Genomic DNA, 23,277 nt, shown 5'->3' with positions numbered 1-23,277 from the left:
TTGCTCACACTGTTTCCTTGTCTGGCTTTCGGAACCAGCAGTCTAAACAGCTTTGGCCATCAGTGACCTCCGTCAGTAAAGTCGAGGACCAGATGCCCTTAGGACCTGTTGTTAAGCACAAGCACACCTGAAGGCTGGCTAGAATCCCATGCGTACACACGTGAAACCTGTCAGGACACTAACTAACAAACGGCGCCCACGCATGAAAGCTCGCTAGAAAGTGAGCCGGGCTCCAGATTTGTAGTTTTGTTTTGTCTTTGAGAGAAGGCTCAGTGCCTTGTATTCAGCCTTTGCTTAATAATGCTAACACGGAAGGCTTAACTTTGTTACTCTGGCTTGGAGCCTGCTCTTCCACTCAGTGACCACTGACCAGGGGTGGAGTTGAGCTGCCTTACTCAGGAAGGGTGATCTAGAGCATCCTCCCCCGTACGGATGCATGGGCTGAGCACGGCGTGCTATAACCATCCACTAGCGGCATCACCTCAGCAGCCAGCCGGCCTGCTGGTGCTCACCCCCCTGTCTGACAGGTAGAGCGTGTTTCCCGTTAGGGCCACCCAAGCACACCGTCTGGCTCTGTTGGAAAACATGGCTGTTTGAGAAGGAGGTTTCTCCCATTGCCCTCACGGCTCATCCTTTCCTTCGTAGGCCATGGCTTCCAGTAGTCCCTTGACTCCCTTTGAAAGAGCACTCCTGCTCGAGAGGTGACCGAATGTCTCTGCGTCCCTGGCCTTTGAGGCTATGCCTGCTGTACTTTGCTTCCATCTCAGCAATACCCCGGTCTGCGCAGGGATCGTGTGGTTGCCCCTGATTCGAACTCAGACTCTGTTCCCAGAACCGTGTGAGTTCAGTGTGTGCATGCGTTTCTGCATGTGACTGCAAGTCCTGACCTGGCCAGCACCCTTACTGCTTCTGGTCATTTGGTTAATCCTCATGAGCTAGAAATTTGGTCAGTTTCAAAAGCACGTTCTTTTTTTAACTAAGTGAGCTAAAGATGGCTATGATTCGTTGATACAATTTCCATTGAGAAAAAGCATTTATTAGTCCTCCTTGAGTATGGGCTGAACATTAATTATGCCGAGGAGATGCCCAGCCAGTAAGGGGCCATTCTGCAAGGTCCAGCCACTTCACTTGGATTCCTCATCCCCTGAACTGATGTTTCAGACATGTAGGAAGCCCATTGTTTCGAGGCCTTGCAGCTACACGAAGGGGCTGTCTTCCTCCATTCTTACCACGGCGACTGTCCCACCCACCCTAGCTGAGCACCTCGGACTGACCCCAGTTAACGGGATGTGGGACAAGAAACTGAAGTGCTGCCCAAATCACGACCAGCAATGTGGAGTCTAGGAAGGTGGTTCAGGCAAGCTTTGTTGGTTTTGGTTTTGAATATTTGTTTTTCTTCTTAAATATTTAAAAAACAGTCATATCTTTAAAAATGTTTCCTGAAGATAAAGACATGATGGATGGATGGATGGATGGATGGACGGACGGACGGACGGACGGACCGACTGAACTCTTGAAAGATGGCCCAAACCCCCTGCCGTCTGCCCTTGGAATTTACCTGGTGTCATTCAGTTGTTCAGGCAGGACTGTAATTTAAAGACCGTATTTACTCATATTGAGAGTATAGCATATTCGAGGCTGGAGAGATGACCCAGCAGTTAAGAACTCTCACTGCTTTTACAGGGGCCCTGAGTTCAATTCTTGGCAGCTCACAACTGCCTGTAACTCTGGACCCGAGAGAGCTGGAACCATCCTTCAGGTCCCCCCGTGTCTTTGCGCTCACACGCACACATCCCCCTCACAGACACATAATTGAAAGAAAATCTTTTGAAAAATTCTGTTCATTAGTGTATTTTTAAAGGGTATAGCATATTAGAGAGTCAGCAGGAAAATCTGAGTGTGTGAACCTTTGCCTCTGCTCGCCCTTCCGTGTAGCCTTGTGTTTGTTTATAAAAACAGCTGGTATAGACCATCTCATTTATGTTACTAAAAAAAGCTTCTTCCGTGTACAGTGTTTTTCTGCACCAGCTTTGACATCCAGCACCTTGGAATATAGAAAAAAAACCTCAGCAAATGTTAGTTGAATTTATGAACAAGGTCCCTTTGGGTCATTGCATGCGTGTTTTGACCATTCCCCTTTCCCCGTGTCTTCAGGGACCCTTAATAAATCCGTCTGAGCAATCACATATAAAGGCCATATGTTTGCATGGTCTCAGCGACATGTCTGCCACTTGAAGCAGCCTGAAGGTCATGAGGAAACTCCTGATTCGACATCCATCCCTTATTGTCCTGCACGAGTACCTGTGAGCATCAAGAAGCAGCCCCAGTGGTGGGACACGGCTGCGGGCCATGGCCGTGTGGGCACAGCTATGATGCAGACACAGCACCGCTGGTTTGTGTGTATTGACACTTTAACACCGCAGAGCTGGCGCTGCTTCTCTTCTTGTGTGTCCCACATTGTCTTACATCACAGCCATGGCTCCTGTCTGGTGACGGCAGTATGTGGTGAGAAGAAAGATCTTAGAATAAGGGAGAGTACTTGTTTGTGGAAGAGGCTGGATTGTCAGCTTGCATATATTGGGAAATAATGTCTCTTATTTTTCTCTTTTCCATGGAAATGAATGACTTTTAGTCTTAGTAGAGTTGGACATACTTGGACCAGAGAATGTAACGGCGCCCAGCACAGGTGTGGCGCATTCTTGATAGCTGTACCGCGGCACTTGAGATCTTAGCACTGGCTTGCTAACAGTCTGGGGACCCGAGATGACGAGCTAGCAGCCCTCTGGTAGTTTGCACTAGCCGTAGTGCTGTAGTGGATACTTGATGGGAATGCCCAGTGCAGAGTCTGGCACATACCGGCCCTCTGTCGGTGCTGGCTGATAGTAATGCTGTTGCTCTCATTGTCATTAACGTTATAAGTTACTATTTCTGTCTCACAAGCAAAGAGCCAGGGCTGGGGAAAGGCAGACAGCATATCCAAGTAAACAAACATCCTTCTAGTTCCGTAAGACCAAACCCATTTCTGTGTTCTCTGCCCTCTGTGTTTGTTCCAGCCAGTGACCAAATGACCAGCCGTGACTATTAGCCTAGGAGTAAGCTTTTCTCCAGGTGTCATGGAGCCACACATATTTTTATAGGGTACTTGGTATGGGTTGTGGCCTGTAAAAGCAAGGCTTTAAGTTAGTGGCCATGGAATTGGTGAAGAGGGGAAGGTAGAGGGGGTGAGGAATAGATTAGAGCTGTCAGAGACTGGAGCTCAGCTGTGAGTTACATTAGAAATGAACGGTTTGTGCATATGAAAATTACGGGATGGATTTTCTCACGTCCCGTAACCCCTGCTCCGCCCCGTCCCTGTAATCACTGCTCCGCGAGGCCTGTTGTTACACCCCTCCTGTCCCGTACTTGGTGATGGTTAGAGACCCCCACCCTACCTCGCGCTCTCCCACGCCCCAGTAGTTTTCTTTATAACTGTCTGCGTATGTTTTTACGTGAGTGTTGACTTACAGCTCCGTCACGTGTCTGTCACTTGTCATTTCTGTTTGCTGCTGTGAGGAGCCTCGCTCTGCCTGTAATCATCAGCTCCGTCTCCTTCACTCCCACTCGTTCTCCTCCCATTGGCCGCCTCCTGCATCCCTTGCTCACGTCTGTCCTCACAGACCTTACCAGTCAGCCTGGCGACCGCGGACCGAGGGTGGTGCGCGTGCCTGATGCCCTCTTCCCCTCCTAAAGGAAGGGTTTCCTTCCTGGGGAATTCCTTACTGGGGAGAATAAATGCTGACTCCATTAATGTCATAACCTTTGTTTACTAGAAATGCAAATTGTTGAAATTCAGCATTTTTGCTTGTTTGGTTTTTGTGGTGTTTTTGTTTGCTTTGTTGTGAGGCATGAACTCCCTGTAGCCTAAGCTGACCTTGAACTCACAGAGTTCTCCCACCTCAGCCTCTCCAGCACTAAGATCATCGGCATGAACAGCCACATCTCATGGCTCTTGGCTTTAGATCTTTCTTGGGGTGTGGTGGGGGCTCTTCTGCTCGGTGGCTTGCAGGAAGGAGAGAGCTATGTGTAAGACTTTTTACGATAGTACGTGGTCTCCCAGTTAGACGCTCCTTGTTCTCAGCTCCTAAAGCCTCAGCTCTTCAGTTTGCCAGCATCTCTGGGCGCGCCCTCTTCAGGGGAACTGAGTAGCTGAACTGCTGAGGAGGTGTGCCCTCCGAGCCCAGCCCGGTGCTGTGGAGGCAGCTCCCATTCTAGCCGCTGGCTCGGCCTTGTCACATCCGGTGTCAGCCTGTTTTAACCAGAAATTCCAGGTTTCAGCATTCAACTAAGAGGTGAGACGGTGTTTGAATGACCTTCCCCCTTCTGATAAAACTGTGTGTTTAGAAGTCTGTCTACCTTTTGACTGATTTTTCAATTGTTTGGTTTAATTTGGAGCCCAAAGGCACCTATAGGAACGAGTCTGCCAACAGCTGTCCCTTCTCTCTTCTTGTGATTTCACCTGTGGCGCTTGTAGCAGAATCAACCCGTTTGTTCCGTTTTCCCACTCAGTTTCTAAATGACGAGGCTTCAGGCCTGCAGTTGCAAACATCTCCTCACAGATACACGTTTCTGGCATGAGTAATCCCCATTTCTAATGACAAAGGGCCAGATTGAATATAAGCATAGTTTCATTTCCCTTTTTTAAAAAATTAAATTTATTCATTTATTTTACATCCCGGCCACAGTTTCTCCTCCCATTTTAATGTGGATGGTTTTGAACGTCCTGGCACTCCTGAGAAGATCTGTGGGTGCAGTCGTGGGCCTGATGGGGAAGAAAGCCTTCAGAGCTGCTCTCCTTTGTACGCCTGGCAGCACACGGCTCTGTGGCGTCAGCGTACACAGTAGGACAGAAAGTCAGCAGCACAGAAGTTGAATTTATGATGGGCAGGAGTCAGTGAAGTAATTAATTAATCAACCCATCTGCGTTTTATATTATTGAAGCACCACACCCCACATGCGTATACCCTCAATGTCTTGAAGGTTATTCTGCTATCCCGCTTAAGTGAGGATTTTGTTTAGGTATTATTTTTTATTAAGGTATCCCCTTCATGCAGTTGAGCACACATACCTTCAGACACATAGCTGGATGCACAGCAGCGCCTTCCATATGCTCAGCCCCTGCGTTCTCTTTCCTGCTCCCAGTCTGTGGTCCTATCCTCCGTCATCTTCTTTGGGCTCCTGTTCACTTATTGGGGTAACAGAGATTCCTACCACACCCTGCAGACCATGGAGCCCGCGCCCCCAGCCGGAAGTAGGGTGTTTCTCTCACAGGTGTTGTGTTTGCCCTCCACAGAGTTCTCACAACAAGTTCATCTTCCAAGCATAGTGAGCATACGGAGGGAGAGGGAAAAGCTGAGAGCTTCTACCCCTTAGGCCGCCTTCCTGGCTCTTTGAGCTGGGAAAGCAGTTGACATTTGCTCGCTGTGTCATGTTGCAGTTCTTACGGACCTTTGTTACCCTGGCCTTGTGCATAGCCTGATGTGGTTGCTGAATGCATTTAAGATGCCTGTGAGTTACCTCCCATCTCACTGGGGCCATCCGAACGAAACTGTAGGGTGCCACGTCAACCCTTGTAATTTCTGTGAACAACGTTGATTTTTCCTTAGAAGACACAGAGTCCCTGATGACTTTGAATATCGTCTTCATATCATGTTTACTTTACATTATAAGTTTCTCACTGTTTAAAATACCGAGAGAAAGTCAAGGCAGAGAAGTTACACAAAAAAAGCCCTGTTAAAATGAATGAATGAAGTATTTAGTCAGCTGAGTACAAATCAGTTTAGAGGAAGCAGGTGGTCTTACTTAGCCCGCGCCCCTCACACCAGCTAATGTCCTAACCCGGACCAGCCCCGGAACGCTGCTGGGTGAACCGAGTCTGTCCTGGAGGAGGGAGGTGTCCTTGGCACTCGAGCATTGGTGGTGGTGGTGGGATAATTTCAGTCATTCAGCGAAACTGTTTGCAGCCACACACAAGTCTGATGAACTAATCTAGAAGTGAGACTTTTCTAGTTCAGAGACTTAAAAAACAGACACATGGGGTTTTGTAAATACACATTTTATATATCCTTTGGTACAGAAACTACTCTTCTTAATATATTCATTAGATTGCTGGTTATGTTTGCCAAAATAAAAAATGGCACTGATGGGGTAAAAGTAAATTATGGTGCAGTTTTAGAAGATATATATATTATATATGTGTGTATGTGTATGTATGTATATATACATATATAAAATGTATATATATGTGTATGATTCTATATAGTAGAATACTACTTGGCCATTATGATAATATGCCATTATTGAAATAGATCATAATATTGAGCAAAATGATACTACTAAATGATAGAATCACTTTGCATGAAAAATGTATGCTTACCTTAATATATATGAATAGAAAAAGTCCGGAAGTTTATACACAAAATAGTTACAGTGCTCATTCTCCCAGGTGAGATTAAGAATGTTGCCCCTCCTCATTTCTTGGAATTTGTTTGCTCTTTTTGTTTGTTTAAATTTTGATACATTGCTTGGTTTGACCAAAGAAGCCTGAGGAAGAAAACTATTTCCTCCCCCTAAGGGCAGAAGTTAGGACAGTGAAGGGGACCAAGTCAGACATCATGGCTCTGGAACACACAAACATCAAAACTCTGAATTCTTAACACGAATGTCTGTTGAGCTGATAGAAGGGCAAATAGTGAATGTTGTGTGTTACTAAAGGTGCTGACACACTCAGAAACATTCAGTGGGGTCAGACCAAAGTGATTGAAGCGTCAAGTGTGAGTCGTGTGTCACTGAAGGTGCTGACACACTCAGAGACATCCGGTGGGGTTGGCCCAAAGTGACGGAAGCGTCAAGCATTGCCATTGTGCCTCAGAACTCTTAGTAGAGGGGATTTTAACTCTGGGCACAAAATTGAACAAGGGACTAAGGAAAACCTTTCTGTTTCTCTTCTGAACTCAAGGAGAATTTTATTTCAACCAGCTTATGGCCAAGACCTGCATAACAAAATTCCAGTGAGACAGGCCCTTCTTTGAACCTGCTGCAGTACAATGCCCTCAAAAGAAACTGCCGTAGATCACGTAGATCACGTGCGGCTTATCTTGATGGGTGCGTGGACTGGAGAGGGCGTTGGCTTTAGCCGTGCTGAATTGAAAGTCGTGGATGGGAAGCATCCAGTGTGCTTGGGGTGGGCGTCAGTGATGAGCCTGGTCATTACCGACGCCTCCTGAGCTTCAGTCTTCATGGTTGGTGTATAGATAGGTACATGTTTTAGTACCTCTGGAACAGTCCCGGAATCAGTCCTAATGACCAGCTATGCTTAGACGTCCTCGGAATAAAGTGTACATAAACACATGTGTTAGGACAGCTATGCAGCAGAAACGGCCTGCTGATGAGCACACTCAATGCTTGGGAACCGTGGTGTTTCCAGAGCTGCCTCAGAAGCCTCCAGTGTTCTACAGCTAAGAGTGCTTTGTGCACTCCGTCAAGCACAGCTGCTTAGAGGAGCCAGTTTTAGTTATTCATCCATTATATAATCGCACTCATGAATAGAACAAGCAGCATGTAAATTCTCGTTAATAAGACAAATGTTTTCCACAGCCTACAGACAAAAATAATCTGAGCCCCATCAGCCACCTTCTGACCCTGACTATGGTGTCCCGTCCATGATCAGGTTAACAGTGACTCATAAATAGAGTAATTTGGGGATCTTGCGTTTTCAACTTCTTCCCAAGTGGTATGCTTTGAAAAGGGGGAGAAGTAAAGAAAAGCCACAGGGCTGTGATGAGAATCGAATATGAGAGTTTGACTGCTGTCACCTGCTGACAAGGTGTCCAGCCTCCTAGATAATAAAGCTGACCCTGTTGTAAATGCTGTCTGTCTCATGAGGTCACTGCTGGCACCTCAGTTCCTCGGGTCTGTTTCTCAGATGAAGGGTGTGACCTGTACAGGATTGAGCAGGGGTGGGAGGGGTCCTGCGGTTGCATCCCACGAGCCATTGCTATTTCTTGAACCAGCAGCCTCTCGACATGTAGTCCATGTCTCACTTGGGAGTTTCCCTGGTACTTACGTGGCAGATTCCTGCCCCTTCATATCACATCACATGCCGCCTTCCCAGGGAAGCCTGTGCTATCTTTCTGAGGATGGTGCCTGTGCCCAGCGTGCTCTCTGGTCCGCCTCTTCTGTCTCTGGCAAATCTTAACTTACTTATCACCTTATTTTGTTAATACCTGTTCCCTCTGCTAGGCTGTACGAGGGCAGATGTCTGTTGTTTCTTGTGCATCGTAAGTGGGAACAATAGTATCTAAGGTGTAATAGACGCTTAGCAAGAAAATAGGTTGAATAGACAGCAAAGTATTTGATCCAAAGTACTAGTGGTTGTCTGCCACCCCTCTGCTTCCACTGCACAGTGGGCGCTCCTCAGGGCAGCCCTTGGTACCCCACACACCGCACAGCACTCCTCACGGCAGCCCTTGGTACACCACACACCGCACGGTGCTCCTCACAGCAGCCCTTGGCATCCCGCACACTGCATGTAGACAGTTGGCTGCGTAGCTCCTGGACGTGTCCTCCCTCCCATTAGTGAGTCAATGCATTGGCAGTAGCTGCCCAGTCTCTGGCCCACAGGGTCTCCTACAGTTTTCTCACCCTTGTTGACTCCGCTCCTCAAGCACACTTTGATGACTCTCTAAAGGTCAGCCTGCCTTGTGTCCGTCGAGCAGTGCCAGGCACTCAGCCGGTAGCCTGGTGAAGGTGTAGCTATTGGTTGTGGGTTGGGCCACCGTGTCTGATGTGATTCTTAACTTTCTGGTTTAAGACCACTTTACTAGTCCAGCAGACAGGCACTTCAGAGACTGTATCATATTAATCTGCATCTACATATTTAGCTAGAGCTGGTTCTGAGGCTAAAGTCTTGTCTGGTTTGGAGTTGTGTTGTTCTTTCTTAAACGCCCTACGCCATAACAGGAGACAGACCAGTTTGCTGTGCTCTTCAGCACAAGGCTTTGCCTCTGTCCCTTGTCTTCTCGTTGTGTCCCATGGAAACCCAGGTTCTTCCGGTGTGCCTTTCCATGTAGCACCCTCCCTGTCTCCCAGTCCCCTCCCACTATGTTCGTATCTTCTGTAAGACTCCATGTTTTGAGATTTCATTTCTGCTTGTCTTGTCTCTCATTACGATCCTTAGCAAGAGATAGGGAAGGATCAAGCAGCATCTGGTTGCTTCTGCCCCCTCTCTCTTGTCTGTTTTGACCTCACAACCCTAATCCCTTGGCACAGTTTGTTTCTCCTCAGAAGATCTCTCTATCTCTTGGTCTATGAACTTCCTAACCCTCGGTCTTCTGCCAGGCTGTGGTCTTACTTCAGTGGGGACAGCAGGAGGGTAGGCACCGTCCTGCACTATCTAATCTGGACTTGGGAATTGTCTCATCCGGCCTGTACGGCATCTTTGCTGCATTAAGTGGGAACAGATACTCGAACTCCATTTTGTCCACAAAAATGAGACAACACTCTCAGGAAATGCCAGACTCAGCCCTGCGGCCTTGCATGGGCAGGAGTGTGAGCTAAGTCTCCATCCAAACGCAGTTTATAGTATTTCCTCTGTACAGATTTTAGTGCTAACAGAGAGGTACGGTCCATCACCATCTGGTATTTGGAAATACACACTTTGTTTTTTGTTTTGTTTGTCAGGTTTCTTGTTCAGGTTATTAATCTTCATTTCTCTAACATCTTTTAACACCCTGATGGCTGGAAAGATCACTGCAGTTCAGTTAGTAGAAGGTTCTCTGATATTGACTGAATTTCTACCTTTATTACTACATGTACAGGTAGCCATTGGATTCGCTACATGTGGGCCTGTGTTTGCAGTGTTCTGCCTTCCCATTGAAGAATCAGACTGTAGCACAGTGCCAAGTACTTGCCTGTCAACCTGGTCAAGGAGAGGCGAGGCAGTGATAGTAGGTTAGCCCACCATGTCTGTTGGGGCTGTGATCATAGGCTAGCCCACCATGTCTGTCGAGGCGGTGATCATAGGTTAGCCCACCATGTCTGTCAAGGCAGTGATCATAGGTTAGCCCACCATGTCTGTCAAGGCAGTGATCATAGGTTAGCCCACCATGTCTGTCGAGGCGGTGATCATAGGTTAGCCCACCATGTCTGTCGAGGCTGTGATCATAGGTTAGCCCACCATGTCTGTCAAGGCAGTGATCATAGGTTAGCCCACCATGTCTGTCGAGGCTGTGATCGTAGGTTAGCCCACCATGTCTGTCGAGGCAGTGATCATAGGTTAGCCCACCATGTCTGTCGAGGCTGTGATCATAGGTTGGCCCACCGTGTCTGTTGAGGTGGTGATCATAAGTTGGCCCACCATGTCTGTAAAGGCGGTGATAATAGTTTGGCCCACCATGTCTGTTGTAACTTTGAACCTGCAGACTGAAGAGCCTGTGTCAGCCAATTGCTAATAGCTCAATATGTTTGCAAGTTTTGAAATATCCACATATTTCATTAGATGCTGTACTTTTCAACTAAAAGTGTCTCTCTCAAACAAAAACTGTAATGTAGCAGTGTTGTATTTAAGCTTTAAAATCCATAAGATAGTTTTCTCTTTTCTAATAACAGAAAGTGATCTCTGTGTTGGTCTGCCACTGTGCGACTGAGCATGACCTTGAACTCCTGATTCTCCTGCCCCACATGTGCTTCCTCCAGCCCAGTTAGAAAGCACTGACTTAGAACGTGTGTTCTTATCATTGCTAATGGTCTGGTTAGGTGTTAGCTTTAGGACAGTAAGGTTTCCATGTTACCATCTGAAAGTTGCTTCATCACCAAGCAAGAAGAGGAAGTGCAGTTCCATGCTTGCGGGTAGAACAGATGAGAAGCTGGCATCCTGACTGTCCACAGTGTCAGCTCTCAGCCAGGCAGCTTGGTGCCCCAGGTGAAAGTGATGTGGAAAGTAGCTGGTCAGGGGGGCTTTGTGCTACAGCTGCATTATCACCTGTGCTGCAGAGCGGGGTACTCAGAATGGGGTGTGTGTGAGTGTGTGTGTGTGTGTGTGTGTGCGTGCGCGTGTAGCTGGTTAGTGGGGCTTTGTGCTACAGCTGCATTATCACCTGTGCTCCAGAGCCGGGTACTCAGAATGGGTGTGTGTGTGTGTGTGTGTGTGTGTGTGTGCGTGCGTGCGTGCGCGTGTAGCTGGTCAGTGGGGCTTTGTGCTACAGCTGCATTATCACCTGTGCTCCAGAGCCGGGTACTCAGAATGTGTGTGCGTGTGCATGTGTGCGTGCGTGCGTGCGTGTGTGTGCGCGCGCACACACACACACACACACACGAGTCCTAAACTAAGAAGTAGTAGTCCTTGTGTCGTGTGCAGAGGCCACAGGGCAGAGCAGCAGAGTTCATCCAGGTACCTTTGATGCAGGTCAGAGCTGCCCATCTGTCCCTGGAGAAACAGAAGTTCTAGATGCTGAGTTCTAGCTTCACCTTCATGCAGTCCCACTCTTTAATCCTTACTCTTTTATACACACATATGTATGTGTGTTTGCAAGTTCCTGCATATGTGGAGACCAGAGGACAACCTTGCACATTGTCCTAGGAAAGCCATCCACCTTCTTTGAAGCGGTCTCATTGGCCTGAGGTTTAGGTAGACTGACTGGCCAGTGATCCAGGAGTCCTCCCTCCATGGCCTCCCCAGAGCTGAGATTAGAAGCTTGTGCCACTGTGCCTGGTCTTCACATGGGTTCTAGGGACAGATTTGGGCTCTTACTGCTTGCATGGCAAGGACCTTACTGAGCCATCTCCCCAGTCCTCTTCTCTTCTGAGGCAGGGTCTAGCTGTGAACCCGTGCTGGCCTCAGACTGGGGAATCCTACAGCAGGCCTCTCAGTGCTGGAACTGCTGGCACGAGCTCCTCATGGGGGGTGGGGGGTAGGGCTCCTGCTTCTTGTTCAGTTGCTCTTGTATTTGCTGTGTGGCGTGGACCCTCACTTAGGCCATTGGTTTGCTCTCTTGCCAAAGGAAAACAGGTGTCCGTTGGGAACATACTTGGCTCTCAGGGAAGTGGGAGAAGCATCTTGACAGAGCAGTGGAACTGTACAGAAGTCATGGGGAGGGGAAACTTCCTGTGACTCAGTTTCCTAGATGCACTGTGTGAGTTGTGCTTCAGTGGGGTCTTGCCTTCTTCTCTCTTCGCCTTTAGTCAGATCGGCTAAGACCTACATACGGTCTTGCCAAACATATACACACTAATTTACACTAAAATCACAGAAACAAAAAATGCTTTGAAATAACTTTTAAAGTGAAAGGTTGGGATTGGTGTCACACGCCTCTAATCTCTGCACTTGGGAGGCCATGGCAGGCAGATCGCTTATGAGTTCAAAGCCAGCATGGTCTACATAGAGTCCAGGCCAGCTACATGGTGAGGCCCTGTCTCAGACCACAGGGTGAAACCTGGAGCATAAGCTGTGAGCAGCACTGGGTGTTCTCGTCCTGACAGGTTTCATGCCCTGTTCCGCGTGGAGCACCCGCTGTGCTGGTGGCTTGGGACCTCTGGTTCTTTATTTTCTTTTCTTATCATTTATTGGTCTCAGAGTTCGAGGTCAGAAGAAAAAGAGAGGCAACATCTCATGAAGCTAATAACTAAAATTTTTAATCCTTAACAAACAGTAAAAAAAAAAATAAAATGAACTTTTTCTTTCTGCTGGCTGATGCCGTATGAGACAGGGTGTGCCTCTAATGCTTTCCTTCTTGATGAATTCTATTACACTTTTTGCTTTCATTTTCTTTGCTGTGTCCAGGAGCTCTTTAGAAATGATTTGTTTGTGTTCTTATAGAATACAGTAAAATAATACAATTATGTTCGCAGTAAAGCTCATGGTTGCATGACTGGCTGAAGTTCTGAGAGAACATCTCATGGAACAGATAGCATTTAAATTAAGAGGAGTCAGTCCAAGGTTCTGAGAATAATTCCCCAAGTATATCTGGAAAGGATACATAATTGATTTTAAAGGATACATAATTGATTAATTGAAAACATCATTTGAAAGCCCATTTACGATCCCCTCTGGGAGTGGTTTCAGAATGCTCTTGGTGAGGCCAAGCCAGCTGTGCATGTCATGTTTCATGTGCCCTATAGAAAAGAGAGGACGTGTTTGCCCTGCCTGCTAACTGCTGCCATACATGTGTGTTCTTCCAGGTATGAGAAGGTGCCAGTCATCCTGGTTGGAAACAAAGTGGACCTGGAGAGCGAGAGAGAGGTGTCCTGCAACGAAGGCCGCGCCTTGGCCGAAGAGTGGGGCTGCCCCTTCATGGAGACGTCTGCCAGGAGTAAGACAATGGTGGACGAGCTCTTCGCCGAGATTGTGAGGCAGATGAACTACGCAGCGCAGCCTGACAAAGATGACCCCTGCTGTTCTGCCTGCAACATCCAGTAGCACCCGACCATGGCTGTCCTGGACAGGACTCACCTAGGCTTGTGGGCAACAGTAGCCTCGTCTACTCCGTTGCAGTTTGTAGGATGGCTGGCGGGAATCCACAGTGCACCGCAGCTCTCGGGCTGGACGTCAGTTGTCGCCTCTGAGTACCCGTGGGTCCAGTGACTCAGTCTCCACCATTGTCCTCAGCCTCCTGTGCGTCTGCAGCCTGCAGGCGCCCCGTGGAGCTACAGGGTGATTTCATTTGAAGTGACCATGGTATTGCCACTGAGTTAACAGAAGCCACTGCTGTGTAAATTAAAAATAATCACAAGAGAAAAACCAGAAGAATTCATATGACCACTAACAATTAAAATATTTTGTCGTCTTTAAAAAAAAAAGTAAAGGAGAAATATTTTCCTACAAGAGTACTGAAGTCAGGAACTGATGGACTGTCTGGCCAGCGTACCCCACCAGTGAAACAGCTGGCCACCAACAGCATGGCAGGGAGTCTGCGCACTCAGCTGACACATTTCTGTTTTTCAAATTGATGCTTAATCGCAGGTGTTTTCCTAATTTGTGACATGAAATCCACTCACCTATCAATCCTCGACAGAGTAAAAGTCAGAACAAGGTCCTATGAAAAGCTAGTCTGGCTGTAGAATTTGTTGAGTCTCCTGCTTTGCCTCTCGTGGGTTCATGAGAAATGAAAGCGCACACCCACCCTCTCTTCACAGAGCAGGGATGGTCTTCAGTTACTAAGCAGGAAGGAAGCTGCTAAGATGGAGCGGTTGCCTCGCCTTACTAACGAGCACTGTAGTCAAATAACCAGTACCATCGTGGAAGGAAAATGAAGCCATGTGACATCCACACATTCCCGTTTGCAGACACCTCACAGGACAGTACAGATACTTGACCTTTTTTGTGTGTGTTCATGAAAGCAGCCTTTAAGGGCTATGATTGCCATACGACTCTTGGCTCACCTGCTTGGGAAATCTGGGTTGCTGTAACAGCTTTATTGTAGGCACAAAACAAACACAGATTGAATAACCTGTGAAGTAATCTGGGCTTTAAAGTAGGATGTAAATTATGATAGAGTGCCAGGGAAGGGGCCACAAACCCTTTTCTCCTCCCTCCTGGAGGGTCGTGGAAGGGTTTCCTGTACCCATTCCGCCCTGGTTACTGAAGTGGCACACACCGCTAGACTGCATCTTTTGTTCTGAAAGGTGCTTCAGCTCAGCATTGTTGGTTTTCAGAGCCGTGAAGTGTTTCCCATTTGCATGAGCAATGGCACAGGAAAAGAATCTATTCAGGAGTCTCATGATGAAGTGTGGCCGAGTTCTCACCTCACTTCGCAGATAAGTGCTGGCCAATACCTTGAGCCGCCTCTGTGCCACTGGGCCTGGACGTACTTGGTGCCCACACCTTCCTGATTCCACAGTCTTGTGCAAGTAACTGCTTAGTCTTATGTGTGTAACTGAGAGAAGAGTGTGTTTGTGTGTGCATGTGTGTTTATTCCTAAGAATTTGGCACAATTCAGAGATCATTGCCTCTACTGAGAATCTATACTGCAGAACTTAATGTATGAGAAAACATTTTTTAATTATTAGTCTCTTATAAGCCATTGAAATCCCCTCGAGTGTTTTAGTAACTGGCTTTAAGCTTAGAAGGTAGGAAAAAGGTCAGTGGTGTTTGTCATGTGTGAGATAAATAAATAAATAAATACCGTGCGTGAAACCAGGCCCGGGTGTTAGAGAGTCCGCGTTGTCTTGGTCTTCAGTGTCGTTCTCTCTAGTTAGGAAGCACTGCATTGTAGGACAGAAAGTCCTAAACAGTTTTCTTGGAACAAAGTTCATTATGTAAAAGCTGATTCAACTCAGACATATTGAGAAGTCAGATTCAACAAGTCTGTTTTACTCACAGAAACAGAAATGCTAGCGCACTGACTTCTGAGGCCTCTGACTTGTGAGATGATTCTGAAGTTTACTCCCATCGTGAGTAGCAGTCTATGATACTCCATATTGAGAGCAGCTGGACAGATTCCACACTTCTGTCATGGATACCTATGCAGGCATGCAAAGGGTAACATGAGAAGCCTGGCAAGGTATGAGGTGGAGGTGTTTGTTCCTGGGCCCCAGTGTTTGCACCGCCCTTCCTAGTGCTCTCTGTCCCTCCGGTGTGAATCTGACTGTTGTGTGTGATGTTTGCCAAGATGGGAATAAAGCATCCGAGGACAGGAAAATGACACCTACAGGCACATGAGATAGTGGCCGCAGAGCAGAGCTGGTGACTTCGCTTGCTAGTTCCTAAAAGTCTGGATTCAACTAGCAACTAGAGAAATGAAAGTTTGTTCTAACATGCCTTAAAAATATTATGGTTTGACCCAAAGACCCACTTTTTCTTTAGCTATTATCAAGTTTGCTTTGCTTTGTTTTTTACTTTTATCAAAAGGCAGATTTCTTTTTTTTTTTTTTTTTTTTTTTTTTTTTTTTAGGTTACTTCTTTGAAGGTGTAACTTTCAGGTTCTTTTAAGCTGTGGTTGTGATGGTAGCCAATGCCTTTCCACTGTTGGGCTTCCACGAGACGAGCCAGCACGTTCTGGGAGGCCTTCTGGGTCTTTCCTTCGCCACTGAAAGGCGCTCTGATGCGCCCACCCTTTGCTTTGTCGAGTTGGGGTGTGGCCCCGTCACTACAGCCGCCACCACTCTCTGGGCTAAAACTACTGATACTTGCTTTTCTGTGTGGCCCGGGACGCCTGCTGTTTGCGTCCCAGCGTGAGTGTGGCCCGTGACTGTGAAGCCTCTTTGTCTGCTGCTCTTGGGGTAGTTTAGTTTCTCAGTTCCCCATCAGTAGCCCCACCCCACCCCCTTAGCACTGGTTAAGCTTTAATTGTCTCCTCAGCCAATCAGACGTTAAAGACTGTGGGGGTCCTTTCTGTTTAACTTGTCATTGTGCATCTGTCAAACCTCGATCAGGGTTTCTAGAATGGCTGCAGTAGAGTTTGAAAACAGACTTACCATTATCAATTTGGGGTTTCCCAGAGATACAGTTCACAGTTAATTGTTGAACTCTAATACAACTGACCATTTAAAATTGAACAACAGTTTATTGTTTTGTAACAATGTCGAGTAAGCCCCGACATTTCAATTGAAACATGAATTGTAGTATAACTCAATGCAAATTCAACAGTTGTATTTGGAGTTAAATTATTTTAACAAATAAATTTATTTAATGAAACTCTGACTTGTTGGTTGCTTCTACTTGGGAGATGTATTTGTTGTATACAAAAGCAGAACACTGCCTCATGACGAGACCAAACACTGCATCCAGAACCCCTTGAACCAAACTAATCAAGGGTTCATTCCGTAAGAAGGGAGGTTGATTGATCATTTTTGTGGCCTTTAAAATAACTTGAAGATTTGAAATAAGCGTAAATACCTTCTAAGTATTTTCTCGTCTTTATTTTAATGATAGCTGGTCAACTTGAAGCCGAGTGGATGCTGGGGAATTGGCGTTAACTGGCAGGCCTTTGTGGTCCTGCCAGCACCACTGGAGGTCTTCAGAGTCCACCCACAATGGCCGGAGGCTGACTTTGTTTTCAGGTCATGTGGTCTGAAGGTGCCAGAAGCTGGAGGTTGCTGTTCTGTGGGGCTGGAAGGCCAGCTTGTATGTGAGGCCCTGTGAGCGTTGACAGACGCTGCTGATTGTCTATGGCCTCAGCTGCGCTGATAAGGCGCCCATTCATTCCCTGCCAACTTAAAGGCTGCCTCTGGTTCTGTGCTCTTCAAACTCCCGGGCGCATTCCGCTAGTTGAGAAGCTTCATTGTCTTAGAGTATAAGAACGATTTGAATGAACATAACAGAGGCACTGTAAGCATAATGTCAGTATCTCAAGGAAAATGCCTATATTTTAGGACTCAGTATCTGCTGACTGGTTTTGTATTCTCACTGGAAGTACTTAGAAGGTCTGTATTTATAACATTATTACTTTAGGTGAGAGAATATCCGAGGCCCTAAAGGAGTATTCTGATACACTATCAAGTTTGCATTTACTGTTTCTTAGAGGTCCATGAACGGAAAAGAAACATGGCCGAAGGAATTAGATATCACCCAGTATCAAGACCTGCTGACCTCTGTGACCTATGAACTCCCCCCCCATTCTTAAAGTAGCTCTGTGACTGTAAATACTAATAAAGCATTTGGCTGTAGGTGGAGACTGCTCATTCGTTTCCCAGCTGCCAGAAACAAATAGTCATCCATCTTCAGCCTGCAGGTCTACAGTATCTGGTAGACTTTTCCATGAAGCGGGAAATTTGAAAGACTGTTTCTCCTATATTAGCAGAGTTCATCAGATGCTTTCTTCTGTGTCTTGTAGAATGTCTGGCAGACTCTTTCATGAAGCAGGAACCCTGAAGGTATATCCCATCTTTTGGAAAGCTCAGCAGTCACTTTTCTGTGGGTCCTGCGTGTCCAGTACATACACACACCATAAAGTAGTCCAGGCAAGAGCAGTTTCCTGCCCAAATGGCTAGCCTTGCCACATTGAAGGTAAATTCCATAATGAGTTTCTTCAAAGCCCATTAACCTCTCTGAAGTAATTGGTGCTACCAGAAGCAGACATATCTCACTGTTGAGAAAAGTCTTTTAAGTTCTTAAAATATTTTAAATGCCATATTCTGTAGGTCTTTGAAGTGTTGAAGATTACCTATCCATCTGATATATATCTCTGTACATCTTGAAAACCTAACAACTATCACGATTACAAGTTTGACTATTATGGATGACTATATTAATCTGTGATTATTATTACATTTTAAATGAACAGAAATACATATAACAAAATTGACCTTAAATTTGTATCAGTAGACCAAGATCCATACCAATGCAAAGTATTCTTCTCTATATCATATCCTTCTTTAAGTGAAAACAAACATTTATAAACAGTTATTTTGGGAATTTGGGAAGTTTTCTCCAAACTGCTTCCTGCTGTTTGTTTGGCAAAGTATTTTTAGGGTTCATGGAGACCTTTTGGGATCTTGTCCCACAAACCACATTAGACTCAAAGGACTCCACAGGTTCTCATCTTATGTGGAAACAAAATCAGAACCTCTTTTTTAAAGCAACATATCCATAGACCCAAATTTTGAAGTCAAAATACCTGTATGTTGGTTTAGGTTAGTAGCCCCCAGAATCAAATGTCTTTCTGCAGTCAAAAAATTCAAAGATAATACAATCATATACATACTCCAGACTCTCTGTGTATATTCCATCTTTACATGACTTATTTTTCTTTTTAAATTATGATTGTCTGTACTCTTTTATATTACTTTTACTGTCTCTTTAAATACTGTTTTATTTTTTAAACCTATTTCTTTTTATAATTGCCTATACTCTTTTTCTTCTCTCTCCCAAGCCTGTGTACATATATACAACACTGTGACACATTCAGAGGTCTTTTTCATCTGAATCTGACTTTATTACATATATATATAATCATTTTCTGACCAGGATCACTTTATTTTTAAAATGCTAAGTGGACGTGGCTAGGACTAACTGTGGCCCTGTTTGTTCTGCCCAGTCCAACACGGTGGAGGCATGTTCACCACCTCTGTGAGCCATGCATACTGCCCCAGCTCCAGGCATGCAGCGGCTCTATGTTGCCATTAAACAGTTTGTAGCACGCTGCTCACAGACCCCATTTAAGTGCAGGACCTCCCGAAAGAGAGTTCATTCTGCCAGCATGAACCAGGAAGCCAGATCTTAAAGAAGCCATACAATCTTTTGCAGCTAACACTGAGTCAGGAAGACTCCTCTTAAAAGAGCAGTGCCTCTGCTTGCCACCAGCAAACATGGTCTATCTGAAAAAAAAAAAATGTGACTACCAAGAACCTGTGCTTAATTCTGTTCTTTTGTGTCTAGAATCTCTTCTCAAGCTCTCTCAGTTTTTATGGGGATGTAGCTGCCCCGTGTTGGGCACCATTTTGTAGGCAGAGAATGCTCATTCATTTCCCGGCTGCCAGACCCAAATAATCACACCGAAACTCTATTAATTACAACACTGTTTGGCCTATTAACTCGGGCTTCTTATTAAGTAACTTTTACATCTTAACCCATTTCTAGTCATCTGTGTATCACCATGAGGCTGTGGTTTACCAGGTAAGGTTCCAACATGTCCTCCTTCAGCAGATACATAATTTTTTTTTTTGACTCTGCCTACTGTCTCTCTAGACCTCTGTTCAGATTTCCTACCTGGCTTTGCTCTACTAAGTCATTGACAAATACAGCTTTATTCATTAACCAGTGGTGACAAAGCATAAACACAGCACACAGAGGGGAATCCCACATCATTTGTCACACAGAATTGCTTAGACAGCCTACACTTTCTGTGATGTCTCAGTAGCTTTGGCCTGTCCACTCTGTCCCAACTCATTATGTAATTACACTGATGGATTCTTATATTCTTCACATATTTCCCTAAAACATGATCTCATTACCTCCTGAGAATGCCTTCAAGACATGCTAACCCACCAAAGGATGGAGGACAGACTGCTCAAGAGATTAAATACGAAAGGACTTGTTCAGCATATGCCTTAGAAGGAAAACACAGGAGTGACATTTGTGCCTATGCAAAAGCACCCCTCACACTTCAGAGTGTATTCTGAAGCCAGCTGTGGGTAACTATGCTTTGGGAACATAGGTTGTTCCAAATACCATTTCTTCAATATGGTAACAATTTTATGACTATAGATCAGGGCTTGTTTCACATATGCTGGGTGCATCAGCTTGACAGGTTACTGCATTTGGAAATTGCCATAGTCCTCAGAAATGAATGACTTTCTTAGCCCTGGGGTTAGTGGAAGCTAGTGGTCTACTAGTACACGGTGGTTACCTAATAGTTACAGGATAGATGTTAGCTCAAATGCAGAGATAGGCAGTGAGCAACTAAGGGGGCTGAGGATAGCCCAACTTATTTTTGTTTTGTATCTTTAACATTCCAAGCCTCCACACTCAGAAGCTCTGACCCATCAGCCTTCCAGAACCCTTCACAGCAATGAGGCTTTGTTCTGGAAATTTCAGGTCACACTTGGCTTGTTTGGTTTTATTTTTCGTATAGATTCTTCCTATTTCAAAGATGCAGCTGTCCAATATATCCTTGTGCTTCATATTTACAATTGCATAGTGGCTGTGTTTCTTCCTGACTTGCTTTAACTTCAGGAAACCAGGTACCCATGAAGATAGGAAGTTGGCCCAATTCCCGCCATTGTGGACTCTCCCTCTAAAAATGTAAGCCAAAGAAACTGTGTTTTCATAAGTTGTGTGTGGTCATGGTGTTCATCCCAGCAACAGAAGTAACCAATGCATAGTACAGACCAGATGGCCGAAGAAGCTCAGTCCCCAGAACCCGCAGTGGAAGAAGCGAGCAAGCTTGTGAAGTTGTTCTCTGAACCCCCCCCCCCACTTTCACTGTTATTTGTCCGCACTCATGCATCATACACACACACACACAAATGCACGCACACCATACACAACACACACACACAAATGCACGCACACACTAATAATAACAAATTCAGCTTAAATTTCAAAGCCAGAGACACTCATGCTTGGAGTCAAATTGTCACATAAAATGTGACACTTTTCAGTATCTTGTGGCAAGGGGAGAGCTTGCAAAATGCATAATCACCTATTGACTAGGAAATACTGACAAGGGGAAGATAATAGGAAAATAAGTTATTAGTCACAATGCATGCCAAACAGTCCTGAATTTTTTAAAACAGAGTCCTCCCACTTACTGAGTTTCCTGGCAGCCAAAGACAGGAGGAAAACATGACTATGATATTGAAGTGTTCATGTGACAAAAATATCCGACTCTGGGAGTTTTATTGTAGGTGCTTCCTCGGGTACTCTGAAAAGCACACTGGTGATCCCATCACCTGCAGAACATGGCTGCCCATTGTTAGTGAAGTGATCCTGCTACTTGGATGTTCACTACAACTGTTATTATTGACGTTACTGTTCAGAAGATGGTTTTGAGATTTTCACCTTTCATAAGGGTCAAACTTTGAGGTAACTGGTTTAGGGTTTCCAGGAAGATGACAGTTTGGGTTTGTTTCAGATATCGGGGTCAGTGATAATATCAGTTGTGGTAAGGGAATATGAGGAACTCAAGTGGCCTGGTAAGGAAATTTAAGGGACCCAAGTGTGGGGTTCAGAGTTCAGTGGTACCCCAGTTACCACAGCACAGGAACTGTGGCTTACCGAGAGGGAGCAGGAAGACAGACGATGGGGCAGAGAGGAGTCCTCAGCACTGCGCAGTCAGAGCCCTAAACAGTGCCCAGAGGGTGCTCCCTGGAAGGTACCAGACGTTCAGCAGAAGCCCAGGAGAGTCAAGGGGCTCTAAATTTATCTTTACTTTCTGAAACACTTAGAATCCCACAGAAACTGAATGGAAGTATGGAGAGTTCCAATACACCACCTGGTACCACACTCACAGCTTCCTCATCAATGCCTTGAACCAGACTGTGATATTGATAGTCAATTACCCAGCACTGACATGTCAGTATCACCCAAATACCCAAATCCATCCTTGACATTAGAGTTCACCCCTACCTCATGCATAGGATTGGGTAAATATCCGATGATGCATATGATGAACCATACCCAAAGATGTCTGTCCTCCAGAGGTTCTACTTCTGAGCATACTCAGCAGGAGGCTATCTCCGTTCAGGAAGGATGCTCTGGGTATGGAAAGAGTCATTGCCAGATCCTCCAGAATCTCAGCGGAAATCACGTCCCAGCCAAGAGAGTGGAGTTGGTGGTGTGTTCATGTTCTCAGCTTGGGAGGTTGCTGACTACCAGCTCCAAGCGTGACTTTATTGAGTCCTGGTCTGGAATGCTATTAATCATCGTGGGAGGTGGAGCTAGCACGTGCACCGGAAAATAATGGGGTGTGGGTAAATATAACTAGGAAAAGACAATTATAATCTTATCTCTGAAGACTGAGATGCTTAAGGAAATGAAGTTTAAGGTTAATTAGGCAATAATATATTTCATTATTTGTTCTAATGTTTCGAGCTACAGTAGTTGTACCTTTCAGGGAGTATATAGTTGTTTCTAATACCTGGTTAAACTACACATGACAACACTGGAAACTAAAACCTGACAGAATGCCTGAATCAAAGTGGGAAGCTGCACTCCTTGTATGATGTTGATGATGGCATATCACACACACACACACACACACACACACACGATATGGGATTCCCCTCTGTATGCCATGAATATATTTTATTACCATTGGTTTTTAAAGAAACTGTTCTGGCCAATGGCTTAGTAAAGTCGGGCAAGAAATCTGAATAGAGATATAGAGAGTAGGAAGCAGTTTGAAAAAAACTACACCCAAATTCCCAAAAGTGATTGTTTATAAATGTTTGTTTACACTTAAAGGGGGATATGCTAGAGAGATGAATACTTTGCATTGGTATGGTTCTTGGCTTATTGACACAAATTTAAGGTCAATTTTGTTATATGTATGTTTCTGCTCTTGTTTAGGGTATTGTGTTTGTGAAGCTCACTTAAAATATATAATTAATAAATATAGGTTAATAAATAGTCATTTATAGCAGTCAAACTTGTAGTCATGTTAGGTTTTCTAGACATACAGAGATATTTCAGATGGATAGTTTTCTTCAAACCTTTCAAAGACTAACAATACTGTATTTAAAGTGTTTTAAGAACTTAGGACTTTTCATGACAATAAGACACATCTGTTCCTGGCAGCACCAATCTAATTCAAGAGGAAGATGGGCATTGAAGAGTTTCCTTATGGAGTTTGCTAGCCATTTAGG

General features: G+C 45.4%; 1 protein-coding gene across 1 annotated transcript in view; it reads left to right on the top strand.

Moving 5' to 3' along the window:
- Window positions 1-16,666, top strand: part of Rap2a (RAP2A, member of RAS oncogene family) — a 29,454-nt gene extending 12,788 nt beyond the window's left edge. Inside the window, exon 2 of the mRNA XM_038310037.1 lies at window positions 13,213-16,666. Coding sequence (XP_038165965.1) covers window positions 13,213-13,450 — 238 coding nt within the window. The 3' untranslated portion in view covers window positions 13,451-16,666. The remainder of the gene's footprint in view (window positions 1-13,212) is intronic.
- Window positions 16,667-23,277: the final 6,611 nt, after the last annotated feature.

The sequence above is a fragment of the Arvicola amphibius genome, chromosome 13 (genome assembly GCF_903992535.2).
Source record: "Arvicola amphibius chromosome 13, mArvAmp1.2, whole genome shotgun sequence".
NCBI lineage: Eukaryota > Metazoa > Chordata > Mammalia > Rodentia > Cricetidae > Arvicola > Arvicola amphibius.
The sequence above is the reverse complement of the archived record's forward strand: the minus strand, read 5'-3'. Positions and strand labels throughout refer to the sequence as shown.